Source organism: Mustela nivalis (genome assembly GCF_964662115.1).
Source record: "Mustela nivalis genome assembly, chromosome: 15".
Lineage (NCBI taxonomy): Eukaryota > Metazoa > Chordata > Mammalia > Carnivora > Mustelidae > Mustela > Mustela nivalis.
In genome coordinates, this window is record NC_139034.1 from 61284267 (window position 1) to 61305758 (window position 21492).

The 21492-nt window shown below is 37.9% G+C and overlaps 1 protein-coding gene across 1 annotated transcript in view; it reads left to right on the forward strand.

Moving 5' to 3' along the window:
- The first annotated feature begins 5014 nt into the window (after nt 1-5014).
- NDFIP2 (Nedd4 family interacting protein 2) overlaps nt 5015-21492 on the forward strand; it is a 67196-nt gene continuing 50718 nt past the window's right edge. Inside the window, exon 1 of the mRNA XM_082700892.1 lies at nt 5015-5302. Within this exon, the coding sequence (XP_082557018.1) occupies nt 5030-5302 (273 nt within the window). The 5' untranslated portion in view covers nt 5015-5029. The remainder of the gene's footprint in view (nt 5303-21492) is intronic.

Here is a 21492-nt window from a genome sequence, read left to right on the forward strand (position 1 = left end):
CCTTGATATATAGAAGACATTTTTCTCTCCTAGTATTTTCTGCACACACCTACACCCACATATACATACAAATAGTATTTGTCTTCTTACACAATGATCTTGCGTTAGTTAGTCAAGAGAAATATGTCATAATAGGCAAGATGTTCAGTGCCAGCCCTGCTCTTCTGTGATGAAAGTAATCATCAGGCTTGCAGAGAAAACAGGAGACAAAAAAGCACATAAAGCCCTGCTTTAATATGGTCAAAGAACAGCCTTCTGTATGCAAGGTAAAGCAAAGAGAGTATTAATAACTTAGGATTTAGCCCAATTTAAAATAAGTAATCCCTAAGGCAAAATGGCTGTGGATTTGCTTACATTTGTTGCTCATACTAAACAAACAATGAAAATGCTAAATAAAAATAGCGTTAGGACAGCTTCTCAGAATTCAGATCTTTTCTAATTGCTGCCTGGTGATGCCTCCATATATAATAGTACGTATATAAAATAAGGCTGATAGGAAATACTTAATATGGAAATTTATTTTAATCTCTAAGCTAAGTCTCTTACTTTTCTTTCTCCCTTTGCTTTCTCTCTCTCTCTCTCTCTTTTTTCTCTTTATCCTTTATTGTATAGAGACTATTTCAGCTTGTAGTATTTAAATAAACATGTGATAGTCAGTTTTCTGTGTCAACTTGGTTAGGCTATACTCCAATTACTCACTCAAACCCTAATCTAGGCGTTGTTGTGAGGGTAGCTTCCAGATAATGATGATCAAAGTCCAAAATTGTTGACTTCAAGTGAAGGAGATTATCTTGTATAATCTGGGTGGACTTGATTTAATCTGTTGAAAGGTTGAGAGCAGAACTGAGGCTTCTCTGAGGGAGAAGAAATTCTGTCTGTAGACAGCAGCCTCTAGAATTCTTCTAGAGTTCCAGTGGCCTGTACTATGGATTTTGGAGGCTTAGCTAGACCTCACAATAGTGTAAGCCAATTCCTTGCAATAAATCTCTTAATATGTATGTCTACTGGTTCTTTTTCTTAGGTTGAACCCTGATTGATAAAAAAACATTAGCTGTATTTTAGGTTCTTCCAACATAGTGTATGAGAATAAACAGAGGAAAAGGAAGTAGATACCTGATTGTCAAATTGCTCACTTAGATCTTCTCTCTAAAATTACAGAGCTGAACAGATGACAGGAATTTCAGAAACAGTTAAATAAGGAACACTATGTGAAACTAAATTGAGGTCCAAGCCTCCAAACTGCTTAAAAGATCCATATACATGGTAACAGACATGAAACGTTGGGGTAGTAATTATGCTTATTTTCATTTACCAAAGTGGCAATGATTTTCTTGTGTTTTCTAAAACCAGTGTAGAATATAGTGTACAGAAAACAATGGCTAGTGAATTTTTATTATGTAGAGATAGAAATCTTCACAGAATGCAATTTTATCTCTTTCAATCATTCTCTAGGTAATTATGCAAAATCATTTATATTCCAAATACAATTATCTATTAGGACCTATGGTCACACTTAACCATCAGCAACTACTTGAGGAGTAGTTCTACGTTACATGTTCTATGCTGTATGTTCTGTGTTGTATGGGAAGTGATAAAACACTAAAAATCACTGAAAAAGTAAGGAAAATTTGGAGCACTTGCCTACCTGTGATTTAGGCCTGTGTGGAAAGCCATCTGCAGGCAATAGGATGTCTGTCCACTGCTCTTTAATTGGTGGGAATATCAACAAACAATCTTGGCACATGTATATGCAGTTTAGCATACCCCGTTTGAACCAAGAGGAGACTATGGAGGGTGTAAGAAATCAGTTTACCTCTGGCAAGAATGAGACTGCTTCTGGGAAGATAGGAGGGATTCCAGTGAGAAAGTATCTCCCAGGAGAAGGGGTTCCTGAGACTTGAAAGCATCACTCTTCAGAAAGCATCAAAGTTATTTTTGGAGTGCCTGGGTGGCTCAGTGTGTTAAACCTCTGCCTTCGGTTCAGGTCATGATCTCAGAGTCCTGGAATCGAGTCCCGCATTGGGCTCTCTGCTCAGCAGGGAGCCTGCTCCCCGCACCCCCCTTTCTCTTTGCCTGCCTCTCTGTCTATTGGATCTCTCTCTGTCAAATAAATAAAATCTTTTAGAAAAAAAGTTATTCTTAGTGGGAAGACATTATGTTCACATGAGAAAATGGTAATGATGGGGGTGGGTACCGGGGGTTATTTTGGAGGTGAAACATCAATTATGTGAAAGGACCTTTGTAGTCATTTCACACAATTTTGATATTGACAATGTTTTTTTTATCACTTTACATTTTGCCACTTGTCTAGTTTGGGTTCTCCAGGAAGCAAATGCAGATATGAAGTTATGAGTGCAAGAGATTTATTGGGGAGTTAACATCTGTGAAAGGAAAAAGGACCGAGCAGGGAGACTCATTACAACACACTGCAGAGCTAACAAAGGCTCTGCCAGTTTAGCAGGGCATTCTGAAGCAAAGATAGCCCCTTAAAAGGGTCAGTGCCAGGCAAAAGTGATTCAACCTGTACCACACCACTCAATGACCAGATGCCACACTGTAAATAACAAACATCTCAGGTTGAAAACTGAAGGAAACCCTGACATAGCTAACAGTTGGAGGTTGTTGGTTAATCACACTCCTTGCAACTGGTCAGAGCGTTTTCTGGATGGGGAATCTTGGCAATTTATCTCCATGTCTGCCCCAGGACTGCAATGTGGCACTCATGAAATTATAGTTGGCTGTGTATTTGGAGGTGAAAATTGATTAGGCGAAAAGTGTATTAAAATTCGAACTTTCCACTTGAAGTAGTTTATAAAGAGGCACACTACCACCAATTCCTTAGGTAACTGGAGTTGTCACCATGGAAAGACCAGGGATTGAATATATGGGATTTTGCTTAAATCCTCTAAAATGATAAGAATATTGTTATTCCTGTTTCATCCCAAATAAGTACTCTTATGGGACCGTGCAGGGCCTCCACTTGCGATGGCCTATTACAGGTCCCACTGGCTTAGTTGTGCAATAGGTAAAAGGAGCTCAGAGTAGCGTTTTGGGGGATGATGAGGAAAAAATTATTTATTTCATATAGATCAAGAAGGTGGATTTAAAGAATCCACTTTTTTTTTTTTTTGAGGGCATATTATAGCATAGTGCTTAATATGGAGGTGACTCTGGAGTCTGTGACCACATGATAGTGATTTGGCTTTTGACAACTTCCTGAACCTCTTGATGTCTTACCTAATTTATTAAACAGGAATTATAGTCGTGCTTACGTCATGGAGATGTTGTGAGGATAAAATGATATAACATTTATATAATTATAAAATGATATAATACAGCCCCTGGCTTGGGAAGGGTTCAATATCCATTAGTTATTCTACTTCTTTGTCCTCTTCCTCTTCTTCACTGAAAAAGTGCTTTTCCATTGATTTCTGTCCTTTGCTCTCTAGATTAGCAAAATGTTCACAGAACTTGTGAGGAGGGTAAAATTGAAAGAATCTGCTACCCTGACAGGATTCAGGATGTTGACTTTTGTGTCAGGTCTTTAGCTTTTACCATTATGTTCTCAGTTCTCAGTATTATTCCGGGTGTGTTAGGCATAAAAAAAAAATAGCCTCTGCCCTGAGCAGTAGTGTATTTCAGAAACAACAAATAGACATATAAATGATTAATGAAAACACAAGCACACATAAAATTAAGTTCTAAAGGAAAAGTATTGGCCATAAGTGATGCAGGAATCTAATTTCATTTTGCTGACACCGTCTGCTGTTTTGACCATGAAAGATGATATCATTTGGGGTGAAATTGTGAGGGTGACCTCTTGTACAATAATACAATACAATGTCCTATTTCATCGTCTTCAGATATGAAAAAGATGAACTTAGATCAAAAGAAAACAAGTTTAAAGACATTTAAGTATGATATTATTGCCTCTTTTTATTGTTAGCCTATTCATGCTCTCTACCACTAATGTGCCAGGATGGTAAAAACAGGAAGAACTGGCCGATGCTTTGAATAAAATTGTCAAGAGGGCTTAAATTTTTTTGGTGATGATCTCTCAATGAGTTTCTGTCTTTATTATATTTTTGCTACTTTAACTAGCTGATCAGGCTCATTTAGTGGCCTTCCATGAAGTAAAGTAAAAGAGATAGCTGGGCCAGATTATGTGGGATCATAGTTTTCAGGGCATAGAAAGCTGGTCTTTGGGTTAAAAGATACTTTATCCTATCATATTCTTCTACTTCCTAGGGAAATATGCTTTGTGGCCTTTGGGAGATACTCACACATAGTAGGTCATGTATGGTTAACCAGACAATGAGATGGTCTTAAAATGTTGCATACAAAGTGATTCCTTACTGTTAGATCCTTCGAAATTATTGTTGTATGATGACCAAACAGCCCTATCTTAGTATTTTTTTGTATCCTTCTAGTAACCTAGGGCTCTCTAGTAACCCAGGGCGCTCTAGGCCTCCTTCCTTCGGGAGATACTAAAGCTATGATTGAAGAGTCCCTGTTAGATTCTTAAAACTCATACTGTAACCAAGAGGGGGTTACCATTAGTGAGGTATCCCTTACCTCACTAATGATTTTGAATGCGCGTTATAGGAACGCCCTAGAGACGGATCTCCCTGCATTGTCCTATGCTGGGTGGGTGATTAGAAGACGTGTTGGGTAAATGGGTGACCTGTCCTCAGGTGTGCCGGGTACGCGTTCCCTTTCTCTGCATGATGTGACTGTGCCCGCCGGTGCCTGCGCGAAACCCGTCCAATAGAAAAGACGCATTAAGGCCGGTGATATATATATATATATATATATATATATATATATATATATATATATATATTTTTTTTTTTTTTTTTTTTTTTTTTTTTTTCCGTTCGCTTTGCCACCGCCCACTCTCGAAAACCTAAACAGTTCCCCGGACCTGTCTTACTTTTCCATCTCCTCCCACCCAGCCCAACCCCCCACCCTGCTCGCGACGCGAATGTGTCGCCGGAGGACCCAATGAGCATGCGCAACCGGTCCGAGCATGCTCAGTAGCGCGCGCGGCGTTCTGGGGCTTCACCTCGCGGTGGCGGACGCGGAGGTTTCCGCGGCTGCTGCGGGAGCGACAGGAAGTGAAGCGGCCCGGCCGGGCAACCGCGGCGGCAGAAACAGAGGCGGAAGGGGCGCTGCGGCGACGACGTCGGCGACGGGGGTGGACGAGGGGGTCGAGCACCGAGAGGACTCGCCCGCTCGGAAGCCGGATCCCGAGCCGGGCAGGATGGATCATCACCAGCCAGGAACTGGCCGCTACCAGGTGGTGAGTTCCTGCGCCCCCGCCCCGGCCTCCTGCCCGGCCCTGGACCCGGGGACCAGGGAGTCCCCTTATTCGGGCTAAAAACTAACTTAATTTTCTTCTTCTTCTTTTTTTTTTTTCTTTACACCTCTCCTTTTGGAGCTTGCCTCTGACTCCTTCGAGACCCCTCGACCCAAGGCTCCTCCTATCTCCCCACCCCTCTCCCGCACAGTATACCTCGCTGTAGGACACTCTCCGTCCCCCGCTTTCTACAACTTATATTTGTTTTACTTCTCACTTTCTCGATCATTTCCTTATTCCCTGGCCCAGTCACATCTGAGACATTTCCCGTGGTTTGTCTGCTGGACATGGTATTGAGTTCACATATCTGCTGGGAAGATGATCGCCGTCATAAATGGAGCGGGTAGAGGGGCAGGAGGTGGAAGCGCGATGTAGGGTGGGAAGTGGATTCGGTGAGAAATATGGGTTGAAAAAATTGTGTCACTATAGAGAATAATGGTGCTGATCTCGTGTCTCAGCTCTAGTTAACCTTGTCATTTTGTCCTTCATTTTGTTCCTATTAAAAGTGACTGTTTTTTCCTATTCCGACTTTTTTTTGGGGGGGGGGTAGGCGAGGAAACAAGTTTTATTAGAAAAAATGGAAATCTTGTTTGAAAAATTATTTTTCATTAAATACAGGGTTTTCCATTCAACCACATAAGCCTTTTGTTCAAATGAGTGAAAAGTGTCCCTCTGTTTTCAGTGTCAATTTTTCAAACGTAGTTTTTCCTCTAGTGTTTATTATGGTCCTGGAATTGGAGGTTTCTATTGTAAACCCTCTTACAAATGGACTCAGCAGTAGTTGACTCTGTTGTTGTTAGTAGGCAGCCTGTTAACAGTATAAACTTTCAGATGGCAATTAAGTTAAACCTTTCTACTGAGGAAGAGGAGGAAAACGTTAATATGCAGCATTGATGGTGCAATTAATAGTACTGTTTGTGAAATTTTACCAATATAGAGCAGATTTCACTCTTAAGTATGTATTTGCACATGTGAGTCTTAGTTTTGAGCTAAGAATTTCTTTTAATAATTGTATTTTGACAAATATGAAGGCTACTGAAAGATGAAATCCCAACATATGTGATTTTGCATTTTTCTGAGATAAAAGCTCATGATGCTTTCATTTCATGTGCTTTACATCTTGTAAATCTTCGAATGATCTGTGTTGAATTTTGTGAAAATTTGTATTTTCAGAATGCTTTGGGAAAAATTGCTGCCAGTATGGAAGGCATTTTCCAGTTGTCAGTGTATACAGTTTTGATAGTTTATTTTTTGTTTTTAAAGGTATTCTTATTTTTGCAGATGTTAGCTAAAGTAAAATTCAGTAGGTTAATATTGAATACTATTTCCATTGTCTTTTTTCTAATCTCTTTTCTTTCTTGTTCCTGTTTTTTCCCTTAAAGGCATTAGCTGATCTGAAGTCGTTCTCTTTGGGGATTTTGCTTATCAGAATCAACCATGTTCTCATACACAAGTCACTACTCAACATTTTTAACTGATATAGTTGTGCCTTAAAATAATTTGTTATATTGTCATATTTGCTTTCAGTTAGGACTTGACTTAATTATCATGAAAAAAAAAAGTTACTAACACCAATGTTTTAGGATATTTTTTTCCTTTTCTCTACAACAATAAGTGGACAATATGATATGACATATGACATATATGACAATATGATATGACAATATCATATTTTATTGCATTTCCCCCCCTCAATTGGATATGTGTCCTACATAGACTTAGAAATAGACTTTGGGTGGAAGCGTTCCTTCAGAGCAGAGGACAAAAATTTGTATTTTTAAACTTACTGTTCACTTTTAAGTAGGTATGATAATGATTTGTTTTCTTTGTAAGGCAAAGTGTTTGGGAATCTAAGCGTAGTTTAAATTTGGATGTTAATTCCTGTTGCTGTGTAATTACATGATTATTTCATTTGTCTAGTATAACTCTTGATTTTGTTGAGAATGGCCTGATGAATAACTATATCTAGTTATTCCAAAGAAGCAGCTGTATTGGTGCCTAGTAGACTTTTTGTCTAGGGACAGATCTGCAGCTCTGGTTTGTTTATGTGATGAACACAACTGCTGTGTTGCTGTCTTTAGCTCAGTCTTTTTGAAAACTCTGGAAAGATTAATAGATCATTGAGCAGCAGTAAACAGTTTCAGTAGTTGTGTTTGGAGATGACTAAGTAGGAGACAGGCACTTTGGGGTGAGATAGTATGTGATGTTAATTTATCATTAATTGATAGAGTTAAAATTTAGCTTTCTGTATTGGAAAGCTGGTGGTGATGCCCAGGACCGTCAGAATGACTCACTGCCATTAACCTATGCACAGGTTTTATGTGGAAACTGGTTTTTCTGTGGTCTTTTCTTCCTTCTCTTGTTAATGTGGATCTGAATTTTGTTAAGTAAAGCAGTAGGTAACAATGTAGAGCTATAAAAACCTTAATTATTACCCTTCTAATTTCCGCCAAAGCTAGGTATGCCCTATAGTTTCCTTGTGTTATGGGGAATTAAGTCTCGTTTGGGAGAAAATGAGCAATGTTGCCAAACTATGTAGTAGTTGCTTTGGTTTGAAGCTGTTAGGCCACATTCTAACTTTGATGTTCTCTCTTTTAAAGGATTATGTCCTGAACCAAGCTGACTACTGAGGTTTCAAAGATAATTCTGTATACAAGTCAGGTTGGCACTGTTGATTGTAGCAGTAGTTTCCCAAACTGATTTCCAGAATGATGATAATAGATGGTCTTAAAAGATTTATGACCTATATTAGTGTGTTAAAACATATTTGCATATTAAAACCATGAGAATTCTGCAGTAGAGACAGTCCTTTGGATTTGTTTGACCTAGCTCTTCCTAAATTTTGATCACGGAATTTTGAAGAAAATTTTAAGATTATCATTTCCAAAATGTTAATTTTTCTGTGAACATAATGAAGTTTTCATACTGCAGGGGTCTAGGTACTTTAGTCTTATATCTGAAGAATTAGAGTTGTCCTTGATAAATCGGGGGCGAAGAAGATTGACTATTGATGGTTAAAAAAACACGTTTTAAAGGTATCTGGGCTTGTATTTAGGTTATGCTGTTTACAGCTTGTGGGTGCTTAGCTTATTTAGTTTACTTAATATTTGAAGCCTCAGTTTCATCATATTAGTACCTACCTCATAAGGATTAGTACAAGATATATATGTTGTAATATATGTAAAAGATATAAGGCAGAGGCCATTACATGATAAATAATAATATGAGTAACGTAAGGTATATAAGGTGTTATATATATTTCAGTTTTTGTTTGTGACCACTTTTGTGTCTTTTTTACACAGCAACATGAATATCAAGTAGTTTTTGTTGCTCATTTCAAGTACTGTGCAGAGTCTTAAGATGTGATTTTACCATATTTATAGACTAGTAAGTTAGTTTTGTTAATGTTTAATTGTTGCTAGCAGAAAACAGGAGACTCCCAGATCAGAAACACTAGCATTATTACTCATGCCACAGCAAGCTGCGTGAACGTCAGCATTTTTGTGTAGGTTTCCCTTATACCCACGTCCCATCAAGGTGATGAGTCTAGATGGATGCACGTAGTGGGTCCCAACGGAGTAACTCAGGACCAAGGCTCCAGCAGTTTTTTGGCAAGCAGCAAACATTTTAGCGAGCAACAAACATAATACTCTCCCTTAGAGTATAGTTATGTGCTGTGGTAACCTTGACCGTCTTTGTTGCCTAGGTGACTTATTACAAGAATCCACTCAGTATCAGGAAGTAGATAAATTTTGCAGACTTTCACACTCAGCAAAAACAGGCAGGGACAGTCAGGCCTATGGCAGACAACCTTACTCAATAGTACACGTTCTTGATGAGATAGTAGATGGGGAGTTTTAGGTGGAGTCGTTACTTTTGTTTTCCATGTTAAAGAAATACTTCAGTCTCTTATATTGCTCTCTAATTTTTGCTTTCTTGGCTCACCTCTATTTCTTTGGTCCTCACCTGTTTGTTTCCTTTGAATTTATCAGTATTCTTTATCTGGCTTATATTCTTACCACACCACTTTTACATCATCGGTGTTGCCCATTGCTTAATCTAAGAGGTATTTTTCTGTGTTCATCTTGCTTGATTTCTGTAACATTGACACTGGGAACTTCCTTTCTCCTTGAAACTCCTTATTCCTGGTAGGAAGAAGCTTTCTACTATTCTCTGACTTCTCTTTGTGAACTCGTTTTGTACTTTTAAAATGTTAATACTGTCTATGACATCGACTATTGTAAGAGCCTACTTACTACTTTCTCCCTTCATCTGACCATCCTTCCGTGTCTTTTGCACTGTGAGTCATATTTGTAGAGCTTAAATTAGTATATCATCCTTTTTATTGCTGAATAGTATTTCATTGTATAAATTGAATGGCTACACTACAGTTTATTCATAATCTGTATGTTTATTCATACAGTTTATTCATACTCAGTTTATTTATACTCTGTTGATGTATATTTGGCTTGTTTCCAGTTTTTGGCTATTATGGATAAAGCTGGTAGAAATATTTTTTAGTAATATTTTTGTACAAATCTTTTTATCAACATACATATTTATTTCTCTTGGGTGGAATTGCTGAGTAATAGGATAGGTGTACGTTTACTTTTATAAGACACCACCAGACTTTTTTCCAAGTTGTACATTTTACACTTGTACCAACAATGTATGAAATTTTGGTTGCTCCACCAACTTGCCAAATCTTGGTGTTGTCAGTCTTTCTAATTTTGGCCATTTTGATTGGAATTTTGAAATCTTAAATTTCTGGTTTTCAACGTACAAGTTCCTTGAATGGACCTTTCCATACCTGTACAGTGCAGTATCTTAGCTGTTCCTCCTCTTAATTTTTAGGCATTAACTTCTCTTTTCTGGCAGGACCTCCTTAATACTTGTTCTTCATCCATGATGTATTCTCTTTTACTTCTTTATTTTACGTATGTTTATTTCTCATCTGCAGCTCTGTACCACACCACGCTGGTTTGTTTGCTTGTTCTTAAATGTAAAAACTCCTACAGAACTATAATTGGAAAAGGGAGAGAGGGTGAGTTACTTGTATCTCATCTGCATCAAGGCAGAAAAAACTTGAAAATCACAGTATTAGAGAAATTGTTATAATGAAATGTTTTTGTGTGTCTTTCTACCTTCTAGACCTGGTGTATTTCAAAGGTGCTTCAGGGTACAGGGTTCCTGTGAATGTCTGATTTTTATCTCAACTTTAGAATATGTTTGAAACTTATAAAAACTGTAATTGAGGAATTTCATACTCAAATCTATTTTATACCAAGTTTCCAAAGCTTGAAGACTAGTATTATGTTGTGTGTTGCCAGGTTAATTTGTTTTTGATCAAATTAAAGTTTCTCTGGCTATTTCTTTGCTTGTAGTGATATTAAATGAAAGTGTGTCACTGATTTGATTGAGTGCAGTTCTTTTTTTTTTTTTTTAGTTATACAAAATTGTGCACTTTTGTTGGGAATGCAAAGTGGTGCAGTCACTGTGGAAAACAGTGTGGAGGTTCCTCAGAAAGTTGAAAATAGAACTCTATTATTCAGTAATTGCACTACTGGGTATTTACCCCCAAAATACAAGAACACTGACTTAGAGAGGTACATGCACCCCGTGCTTATTACAGCATTATTTAGAATTATGGAAGCAGCTCAAATGTCCATCCATAGATAAATAGATACAGCAGATTGTGTGTGTGTGTGTGTGTTTGTGTGTCTACATGCTTATTATAAAAAATGGAACATTAGTCATAAAAAGAATGAAATATTACAATTTATAACATGGATAGAACTAGAGAATATAATGCTAAGCCAAATAAGTCAGAGAAAAAGAAATACTTTGTGATTTCACACTCATATGTGAAATTTAAGAAACAAAACAAATAAAAAAAGAGTGAGACAAATCAAAAAGCTCATTCTTAACTATAGAAAATAAACTGATAGTTAACCAGAAGGGAAGTGGGTTGGGGGATGGTTGAAATGGTGAAGGGATTTAAGAGTACACTTGTCATAATGAGCTCTGAGTAACGTATAGAATTGTCGAATCACTATATTATAGACACCTGAAAGTAATGTTAACACTGTATGTTAACTGTGCAGGAATTAAAAAGCTTAAAGCTTTATTAAAAAAATAAAGTACAGATGAGTATACTATATTAGCACACCTAATTGATGCTGAATCAAATGCTAGCCTTGCTTAGGCACATTTGAGCAGTACATGATTTAGTAATGACCAAAGACTCATGCAGTAACAAGTAAGTGTGTTGGATTTATGTCATGAAAATACCACATTGTAGTTTATACCACATGCTTATTTTATGTTTTGAGAGCCTCTTGTCAGATTTATGCTTAAGGTATGGGAACAGTTTTTGGATATCATTATTAACTATAAAACAGAGGTCCTGAAATTCATTTTTTCAATGTATAAAAATTTATGAAGTATCTCTGTCTGCCAAATTCTGTTTTAGGTGCTGATGAATAAGACAATAGCCAAATGTTTGGCTCATACTTTGGTGGAGGAGGGGGTGCAGATAAATAAGTAAGCATAATTTCAGACAGTACTAGGTAGGTTTTTTTTTTTTTAAATAAAGCAATTGTGGAATAAATAATACATTTTATCAATACTAAAGTAGCAATAATAGAACAGTAATAACTTTGCATTATGTTAGGAATACGCTGAGAACTCTGCTAAGCGCTTTACACATATGAGTACATTTAATCCTTAGACTACTTCTGTGAAATAGGTGATATCCTTATCCTCCCTTTGCAGATGGGATAAAATGAGACATAAAGAAGTTAAATAACAGGCTTAGCCTTGATGGATTTGACATTCAGATTTTGTTTAGTTTTATATTGCTTTGTAAAAAACTACTGCATCTGCAGGCATTTTATTATGTTTCAAGATTCCATGGGTTGGCTCTGAACAATAAAGAGGTTCTTCTGCTCCATGTGATGAGAGCTGGGGCTGCAGCCGTTTGGGGGCTTGATCGGTTTGGAAGGTTCAAGATAACTTATTCAGTTGGCTAGCAGTTGATGCTGTTAATTGGGAGCTCAGTTGGTACTGTTAACTGGATTGTTTCAGTTCTCCTCTGTGTTAAAGTTTAAAGGAGTCATAGGTTCGGCCCTACTCAAAGGGAAAGGAAATAAACTCCCATCTCTCAGTGAAGGAGAGGCACACATATACATGCAGGTAAAAAATTGGTGGTGACCATCTTTAGAGATGTCACACCAGTTGGTTTGACCCCTCAGTTGATTGGAATCAGGATAATCAGAGAACTTCATCCATTTGAAGAATATGACAGTCAGGCTAAGGCTTGATTGAACTTTTCTAGTTGATGTATATTTCAAGTATGATAGTAGCTTATGGTGAAAATTAGTTCGTTGGTTTAAGAATGTGAAGAAAACTGTGGCTAGAGCAAGACGAAGGGGGTTGGCTCAGAGTGAAATGGGACAGACTATAGAAATTTTATGAATTTGGTAGAGGAACGGAACTTTCATTTACACCTGTGGCTTATAATTTTTCTTTTGTGAAAGCAGTGAAGTCTAGCTCCATAATTTGCAGGTCCCAGGGCCTAATGAAAATATGGAATCGTAGCCTGGGGCAGGGAAGCCATTTCCCTTCCCATAGGTCTGCTGTCTCAACTCACAGCAGATGGACAACTCCCAAGGGATTGCATCCTCCATGCCAGGACTTGCTCCACACCTGAATCAGCCAGAGGAGGAGACCTTGCTGGTTTGCCTGTGGATGTGTTATGTTGATGCCAGCCTGGAATGGGGGTGGCCGGTGCCTTGTTATACCAGAGCCAGAGGGTTCAACTGACTGAGGATCTTTCCTGGGGAGGCAGACTTACGGCTTCTTTTTTTTTTTTTTTTTTTTTTTAATTTTATTTATTTATTTATTTGACAGAGAGAAATCACAAGTAGACGGAGAGGCAGGCAGAGAGAGAGAGGGAAGCAGGCTCCCTGCCGAGCAGAGAGCCCGATGCGGGACTCGATCCCAGGACCCTGAGATCATGACCTGAGCCGAAGGCAGCGGCTTAACCATTGAGCCACCCAGGCGCCCGACTTACGGCTTCTTAAGAGTCCTGGCATATGCTCTGCTGTCCCAAGTGGGGTTTATAAAACTCAGATTCAGAGGTAAAGTTATTAAACATTTTAAGATGGTGACCATAGAGCATTAAACCCCAAGCATGGGGCCTTCCTGAGGCAGGGTTCTTAGTGACTACACTGGTCATGTGCTCATGAGATGGCCCTGAAAGTGGTCTTACTGTGGGGGTGGTGGTGGTGATGAGACCAACTTCTGTAAAGGGCCAGATAGAAAATACTTTAGTCTTCCCAGGCCACATGGTTTATGCCATAACTTCTCAGATCTGCTCTTGTAAGGCCAAAGTCTCCATACTTAATACATAAACAGATTAATGTGGCTCAAAAACAGTGGGCTAGATTTGGCTTGCTGGCTGTAATTTGCCCATGTCTGATATGGGTGTTATGGTAGTGTACCTCAAACAGTCCTGAAGCTTGGTCCTGTTGCCAGATGCTTCTAACATACTTTTTATTTCATCCAGTCTAGAAGCAAACCCTTAGGAATGTGGTTAAGGTTGTTTTGCATCACTTACTTCTACCTGGTAATCAGTCAGCCTCTTCAGCAGGAAGCCTGCTGAACCCCTAGAATTGGGGTAGAGATGAATGGGTAGTGGAATAGAGTATAACATTTTTCTGTGAGAATGGCAAAGATGAGCTTCTGGTGTCTGGTAGAATCTTCATTCTGTTGAAGTGGGCTTCTCATGGAGGCCCTTGACCATTTTATTTAAAATAACTATACCCTGGGGTCCTTGGTGTCTCAGTAGGTTGAGTCTCTGTCTTCCGCTCAGATCATGGTCTCAGGGTCCTGGGATTGAGCCCCACATCGGGCTCTCTGCCCAGTTGGGAGCCTGCTTCCCTCTCTGTCTCTCTGTCCACCTCTCTACCTACTTGTGATCTCTCTCTCTGTCAAATAAATAAATAAAATCTTTTAAAAAAAGAAAAACAATAAATAAAATAACTATACTCTTTTCATAGTACTCCCTAACCCCACTCGCTCTTTCAGTTTTTTCCATAGTACTGATCACTGTCTGATATTCTGAATATTTTGTGTATTTAATTTTTCCTCTTCCCTTCACCCCAGGTGTAAACTTCATGAGGACAGGGATTTTTGTCTTTAGTTTATTGCTGTATCTTTCAGTACCTGGCATATGGTAGGCATTTAGGAGTATTTATTAAAAATGAATGAATGAATGAATGAATGAATGAGTGTTGTTAGCTGAAGACCCAATTTTGTACACTCAAAATCTTTCTTATTTTATTCTGTTTTTATACTTGTTTTTTCATTGCTACTAAGACTTGGGCTGGTGGTTGTGGTGGTGGTGGTGGTGGTAGTAGGTGTGTGTATCTGTATTACCTTCCAGTTTAGTGTAAATTACCTTTGTAATTACCTTCCAGTAGTGTAATTAGTCCAGTAATGTAATTACCTTCCAGCTTAGTCTTTCCATGTGTGTGAATGTGTGTATATGTGTATGTGATTGGCACTCCCTAAAGTTTAGTATAACCTGTGAAGCCATATGCATGGCCCTGCTTAGTCTCTTTTTTGATTGTGGAGTTGTAGGTACTCCTTTGATTTTCTCATCTGTTTTATATTATATTGATTATCAACTGTTTTCTTTTTATTCTTTCCTTTATGTCAGACTTAAATTGTAAAACATTGTCTCATTGTATATCTATTAATAATACTTTAGAATGTTTTTTATATATGTAGGCCTGACTTAAATTTAAATAGCTATGAAATACATTCTGCTGACATTTATTAAATGTAAATTTACTGACAAGATCCTTGTAATTAGGACTAGCCTAACTAGCATGTGATTGTAAACCATCCTGCATCTGTGTTTTAACAACCATGTTGTTGTGGTTCCTTCCAGAGTTTGATTACTTAGCTGGAATTAAGGTGTGGATAAAATTCTTGTTAAAGACATGCTAAATGCAAGTTGGGAAATGCTGCAATGGTCTAATATTTACTATCAGATTATCTCAAAGGTTTGACTTGCTTACTTTAAGATTTGTTGGAACATGAACTGTTTAATATTTTCGAAGTTTAGGAATGTGCTCTGGTTTAGTTTGTCTATGATGTTTCTCTAGAATTACCTATTACATTATGTAAAGAAATTGTGCTGTTTCGTGTAGGCTTAGAGTCAGGAAATAAAAGAGGTGGTTTTACCTCTACTAATTTTGAGGTGCTTATGACTTGTAGACTTTAGATGTTAGATTGAAGAAATCCAGCAGTGACAGTTTTTATAGAACATATGTTCTCACTTAGAGCTTTCATTTATCAACATGACTTTTTGTGTGATTTCCCCCCAAAAAGGAAGGGTTTTGACCCTTTTTAAGTTTTTGTTTGTAACCTTTAGAGAACAACATGAGCTTCTGCTTAGCTCCTTCCTGCTTGGTTTGTTATTGTCCTGCACATGAGCCAATTATTATTATTATTATTTTTTAGATTTTTATTTATTTATTTGAGAGAGAGAGTTCAAGAGAGAGCACTTGCGGGGGGAGAGGGAGAAGCATACTTTTTGCTGAACAGGCAACCCAAAGCAGGGCTCGATCCCAGGACCCTGAGACCATGTCCAGAGCCGAAGATAGTCGCTTGACCAACTGAGTCACCCAGTTGCTCCCATGAGCCAAATTTTGAACTATATTACTTTTGTTCTCTTGCTCTGCCCCTCTCTAACCACCACTATAACACATGCTTTCTGGCCCTTTGGCATTTGAACATATTATTCCCCTTTTTCCTTTTCTCCCACCTTTCTCCAGGATTAGTTTCTGTTCTTTGTTCAGATCTGTTTAAATGTTCTTTTTTCCAGAAAATCTTCTTTCACCCCTTGCTCTCCCTCCCCCCTTCATTTCCCACCTTTTACTACCGAGTTCTGTGTGTTCTTTAACACTGTGCACTTATTCCTTTCTTTTCTTTTCTTTTTTCTTCTTTTTTTAGATTTTATTTACTTATTTGAGAGAGAGCATGCACTAGCTGGAGGGGGGATGAGTAGGAGTAGCAGAGTAACAGACTCTGCTGAGCAAGGATCCTGATGTGGGGCTCGATCCTGGGACTCAGTGGGATCATGACCTGAGCCAATGGCAGGCGTTTAACCAACTGAGCCACCCAAGTACCCTGCATGTACCCCTGTCATAGTTCTTGTTCCATGGTATGTATTTTGTCAACTCAATGGGAAATAGAGCTTAGGTTTCTCTTGTTTATTAGCATAGCTCACAGCCAATTATAAGTGCATACTACATATTTATTGAAGAAATAGATGAGAGTCTTTCTCAGTGACTTCAAGGGTATGCATGAGGTATTGGTGTATTATCTTATTTATGAAGTGAATAGTTTTGTAGAGTTAATATTAAAACAACAACAATGTATTGCCTAGCCTATATAGTGATGTTCTTGGTGTCCATAGTTAGGGTAGGTATTTTCTTTTTAGGATAGTGCTGAGGGATTATTTAGATGAATTCTGCTGTTTTTACTGATTCGTCATCTGACTGATGGCTTATGTTTGCAAGATAGTTAACTATGGTTAGGTTATTTGGTCTACCTATGGAAAGAAGGAAAATAAACTTTCCAAGTATGTAAGTTAGTGATCATTTTCTTCAGCCTTTTCATTTTAGAGAAGATTGACTGAAGGAGGGACTAGTCGAAAAGCTTGGAGGACAAATTTTACTTTATTACCAGCAAACGTATCAGTTAAGTTAAAAGGCTTCATATTAAGATATATTCTATATTAATATAAAATAATGAGAAATATGAGTCTCCTTTTGTCCTCCAAGCCTTTCTCTTGGAAAGAAAAAGAAACAATCTTTTTAAGCTGCTTTAACTGTGTTTTTAACATATATGTATATTCATTTATTTGTTGATTTATTAACCTTACGGTTGACCCTTGGACGACATTGTGAGGGTTCGGGATGCTGCCTGCTTCCCCCGCCCCTCATCAGCCCAGAATGCTTGTATAACTTGACTCCCCCAAGACTTAGCCTACTGTTGACTAGAAGCCTTAATGATTAACAAACATTTAATTATCACTTATTTTGTATATGTATTATATACTGTATTCTTTTTTTTTTTTTTTAAAGGTTTTATTTATTTGACATAGAGATGGAGAGCACAAGTAGGCAGAGTGAGAGGGAGGAGCAGGCTCTCTGCCAAGCAGAGAGCCCGATGTGGAGCTTGATCCCAGGAACCTGGGATCATGACCTGAGCCGAAGGCAGCCGCTCAACTGACTAAGCCACCCAGGCACCCTATTATATACTGTATTCTTACAATAAAGTAAGCTAGAGAAAAGAAAACCTTATTAAGAAAACTGAAAATATAGTTATAGTACTGTACAGTATCAGAAACCAAGCAGTGTGTAAGTGGACCCACACAGTTCAAACCCATGTTGTTCAGAGCTCAGTTCCACCTTGTTCCTTGCATGTCCCTTTTTTCCTCCCGGATCGTGATCTCTGTAGTCTCACCTCTGGTGGTCAGATTTTGGCTTCTCACTTAAAGCAATGTAACGCTGGGCCTATTACTTCACCTCTCTATGCCATTGCTTCCTCATGTATAAAGTAAGGATAGTACGGATATAGGACCTACTTCATAGAATTATTGTGAGGATTGAGTGTATGAAAGGCACCTAATTTTTGGTTGAATCAGTAATTAGTATTTATATTTTATGACATGACAATATATTGTTCACTACTGAGTCAGGTGGTGTAATTTCTCTAACTTTTAGAATTTTTAATGGAGTTGCCCAATTTTTATTTCTTTATTTTTCTTTGTATCTTTGTTAATTCTTTGCATATCCTGTGGTGATTTTTCAGAATTTGCTTTTCAGCTGTATTCTTTGGCCAAAAATTATTCGTTTCTCTATTTTGTTCTTTGAAGATGTTCTTTTATTTTATTTTGTTTTTTATTTTTTCAGTGTTCCAAGATTCATTGTTTATGTACCACACCCAGTGCTCCATGCAGTATGTGCCCTCCTTAATACCCACCACCAGGCTCAACCATCCCTCCAACCCCTGAACCCTCCCAGACCCTCCATTTTTTTCTCAGAGTCCACAGTCTCTCATGTTTCGTCTCCCCCTCCGATTTCCTGCCATTCACTTTTCCTTTCCTTCTCCTAATGTCCTCCATGTTGTTCTTTATGTTCCACAATTAAGTGAAACTATATGATAATTGACTTTTTCTGTTTGACTTATTTCACTCAGCATAATCTCCACTCCCATCCATGTTGATACAAAAGTTGGGTATTCATCCTTTCTGATGGCTGAGTAATATTCAGTGTATAAGGGGACCATATCTTCTTTACCCATTTGTCTGTTGAAGGGCATCTTGGCTCTTTGAAGATGTTCTTAGAACCCTTCCCATTTCATCTGTACTGTTTGTTTTCTAGGCCTAGTACAGAGCTATCATTTTCATTGATTTCAGCAATTTTGCCTTACTTCCTGGAACATAGTTAGAATAGCTGCTTTAAAATCCCTGCCTGGTAACTATAATCTGAGTCACCTTGGAGTTGGCTTCTCTTGATTGCCTTTTCCTCAGAGACCGTTGTATATTTTCTAGTATTTTTTATTTCTAGTAATTTTGGATTTTATCCAGGATCTTCTGAGTTTTGCTGTGCTCCTCTGGAGAATATAGATGTTTTTGTTTTGGAGGCAATCAGCTCAACTTTAGATTTTAAGTACTGTTTCACACACTGTCTACAGTGCATTTGAATTATATTCAAGTATAATATTAATTCCTTAGGCCTGTAGTAATCTATTTTGGGTCAATCTTACACATGCATGATTCCAGAGTTAGTGATTTCTCTTCACTTTCTGGCTGGTTGGGCTCCATTTCATGCTTCCCTTGCTAGAAATAGCAGGATTTCTATTGGGTTTTTGTAGCTAAAGCTATGGTGCTTTTCCACAGCTGTGGTTCTGCCTTAGCCAAGCTGCAAAAAGAAAGGTGGGGGGTGGGGGGAATTTCTGCAGGTTGTTTCTTCAAGTTTTAACTTCCCTCCACATCCCTGTTTTTTTAAACAATCAGATTGTTCAGACAGTTGGGTTGTTTCATGTGTTGTCTTACGTTTATAGTTGTAATCAGTGGGAGGCTTGAACTGTAGGGGGCCTGTACTGCCATGCTGGAACTAGATCCCACTGTAGATTTTTGAGATTTTAATATTTCTACTTCCTACATTAACTTTCTTCCTAATATTTTTGTTTTGCTCTTCTTTCATGTTGGAAGTTTTCTCTAAATTTGGGTCCTCCTTCTCTGCCCATATGTATTTTATAAGCTGTGTTTGTGTGTTACTGACTTATTAATTGGTGGGCTTTGGTGTTGTGCTATTTCTTGGTGAACCAACCAATTTAGTTAGGATTGTCTGCAATTTAGTTAGGAAGCTATGGTAGTAGTTGAGCTGAAAGAGAGTGATGGCTTGGATTTGAGTAGTGCCATTGAGGGGCAGTAGATAGGTGGATTCAAAGATACGTGCAGTGTGTGTGTGTGTGTGTGTGTGTGTACTCCACTCAGCATTAGAAGTACTCATGAAGGTCATATTGTGGCAGAGTAGACGACTACTTTTTTGTTTTTTGTTTTTTTTTTGTTTGTTTGTTTGTTTGTTTTGGAGGCATCTTGAAATAGAAAGAGCCTGAGTTTGGAGACAGTATAACCTGTATTCGAATCTTGATTTTGCTTCTAACTAGGTGTGTCAGTTCAGTTAGCTCAAGTTCGTTTCACCATACTTCTCATACTCAACCATACTCAGAAGGTTATGGTAGAGACTAAAGTTGATGGTATTTATAAAGCGACTTTGTTTTTTAAACCAACGCTTAAGAGGTTTTTATTGTCAGGCATTATTCTTAGTATTTACTGGTGTTAATTTTTGTAAGCCTTACAAAAACCCTATGAGTAAGTATTTCCTGTTTTAGATGATAAAACTGAAGCCCAGACACGTCACCGAGTTGGTAAGTGGTGAAGCCTAGATTTGAAACTAGAAAAATTGATTCCAACCCTCATTATTTAAACCTAGTATGCTTCTTATTCTTAGCCCAATACAGGTGGTTGGGGATAGGTTCAGAACTATTTGTGCTAGTATTTTATTTCATTTATCTGTGTATATGCCTACACAGTGCTTTTCATTGACCTAGTTAAAAGCAGAATTACCGTATAATGAAATACATTCAAGTCTTTATCAGTGATTAGTTATGCTAACTAAAGATTTCTCTTTAAAGCAAAATGCGGTCTTTTAAGAAGTAAAGCATTTAAATTACCAGGTTTTTCCCCTCCTCCAAAACTATTTGGTAAATTTTTTTAATTATGTGTGCTGAGGTTTGCTGACAGTTGGAATTTGAGTATCATAGAGAACCACCTACTCAGTTTCTTCCTGGAAAGTAATTTTGCTTTGTTTTTTTTTTCTCTCTGGAAAGTACTTTTGCTCAAGTTATAACATTTTTTTTATCTTGTACATCTTTGTTGCTAGTGCAAATCAACATAGTAATGGAATTCATTTGTGTAAATTTTTGTTAGAAAATGCCAGTCATGTCAAGTTGTGTGGAAAAACTCAGTGTAATTATGTTTCTGTATTGACCAGTATTTAGAAATGTGACATTATAGTGATCTCTATGAGGATGATATTATATATATAGGAATAAGGAAATACATTGAGTGAGTCAGGATAGGAGTACATGATTGCTGACTTTTTTGAAAGGAACAGAGGGGGAACATCTGTATGTTTGGCTTTGAATATTAGGAAGTTATGGAGATTATGTATTTAGATTTATTAGCCAACTTCTGAGGGTTTGCTTTTTCATATAACACTGATGGTTGAGTCTTTCAACTTTTGCCTGCAGTGGCATCTTGGCGTTTGCTGTGCTTCCTGGATGAATCATTAACAACTTCTCTCTGTAATTTATATTATTATACTTAGTTTTGCGTGAGGATTCTGTTTGTAGCTTCTCTGTGTTTATTGAGGGAAAACTGATGTTTCAGGTGTGGGTCCTGACTGGTCTTGGCTCTTTGGTTACCCGTGATAGAATATGCAGACTTTTATTTGCCTTTATTCTCTCTGTAGCAGCCCTACTCA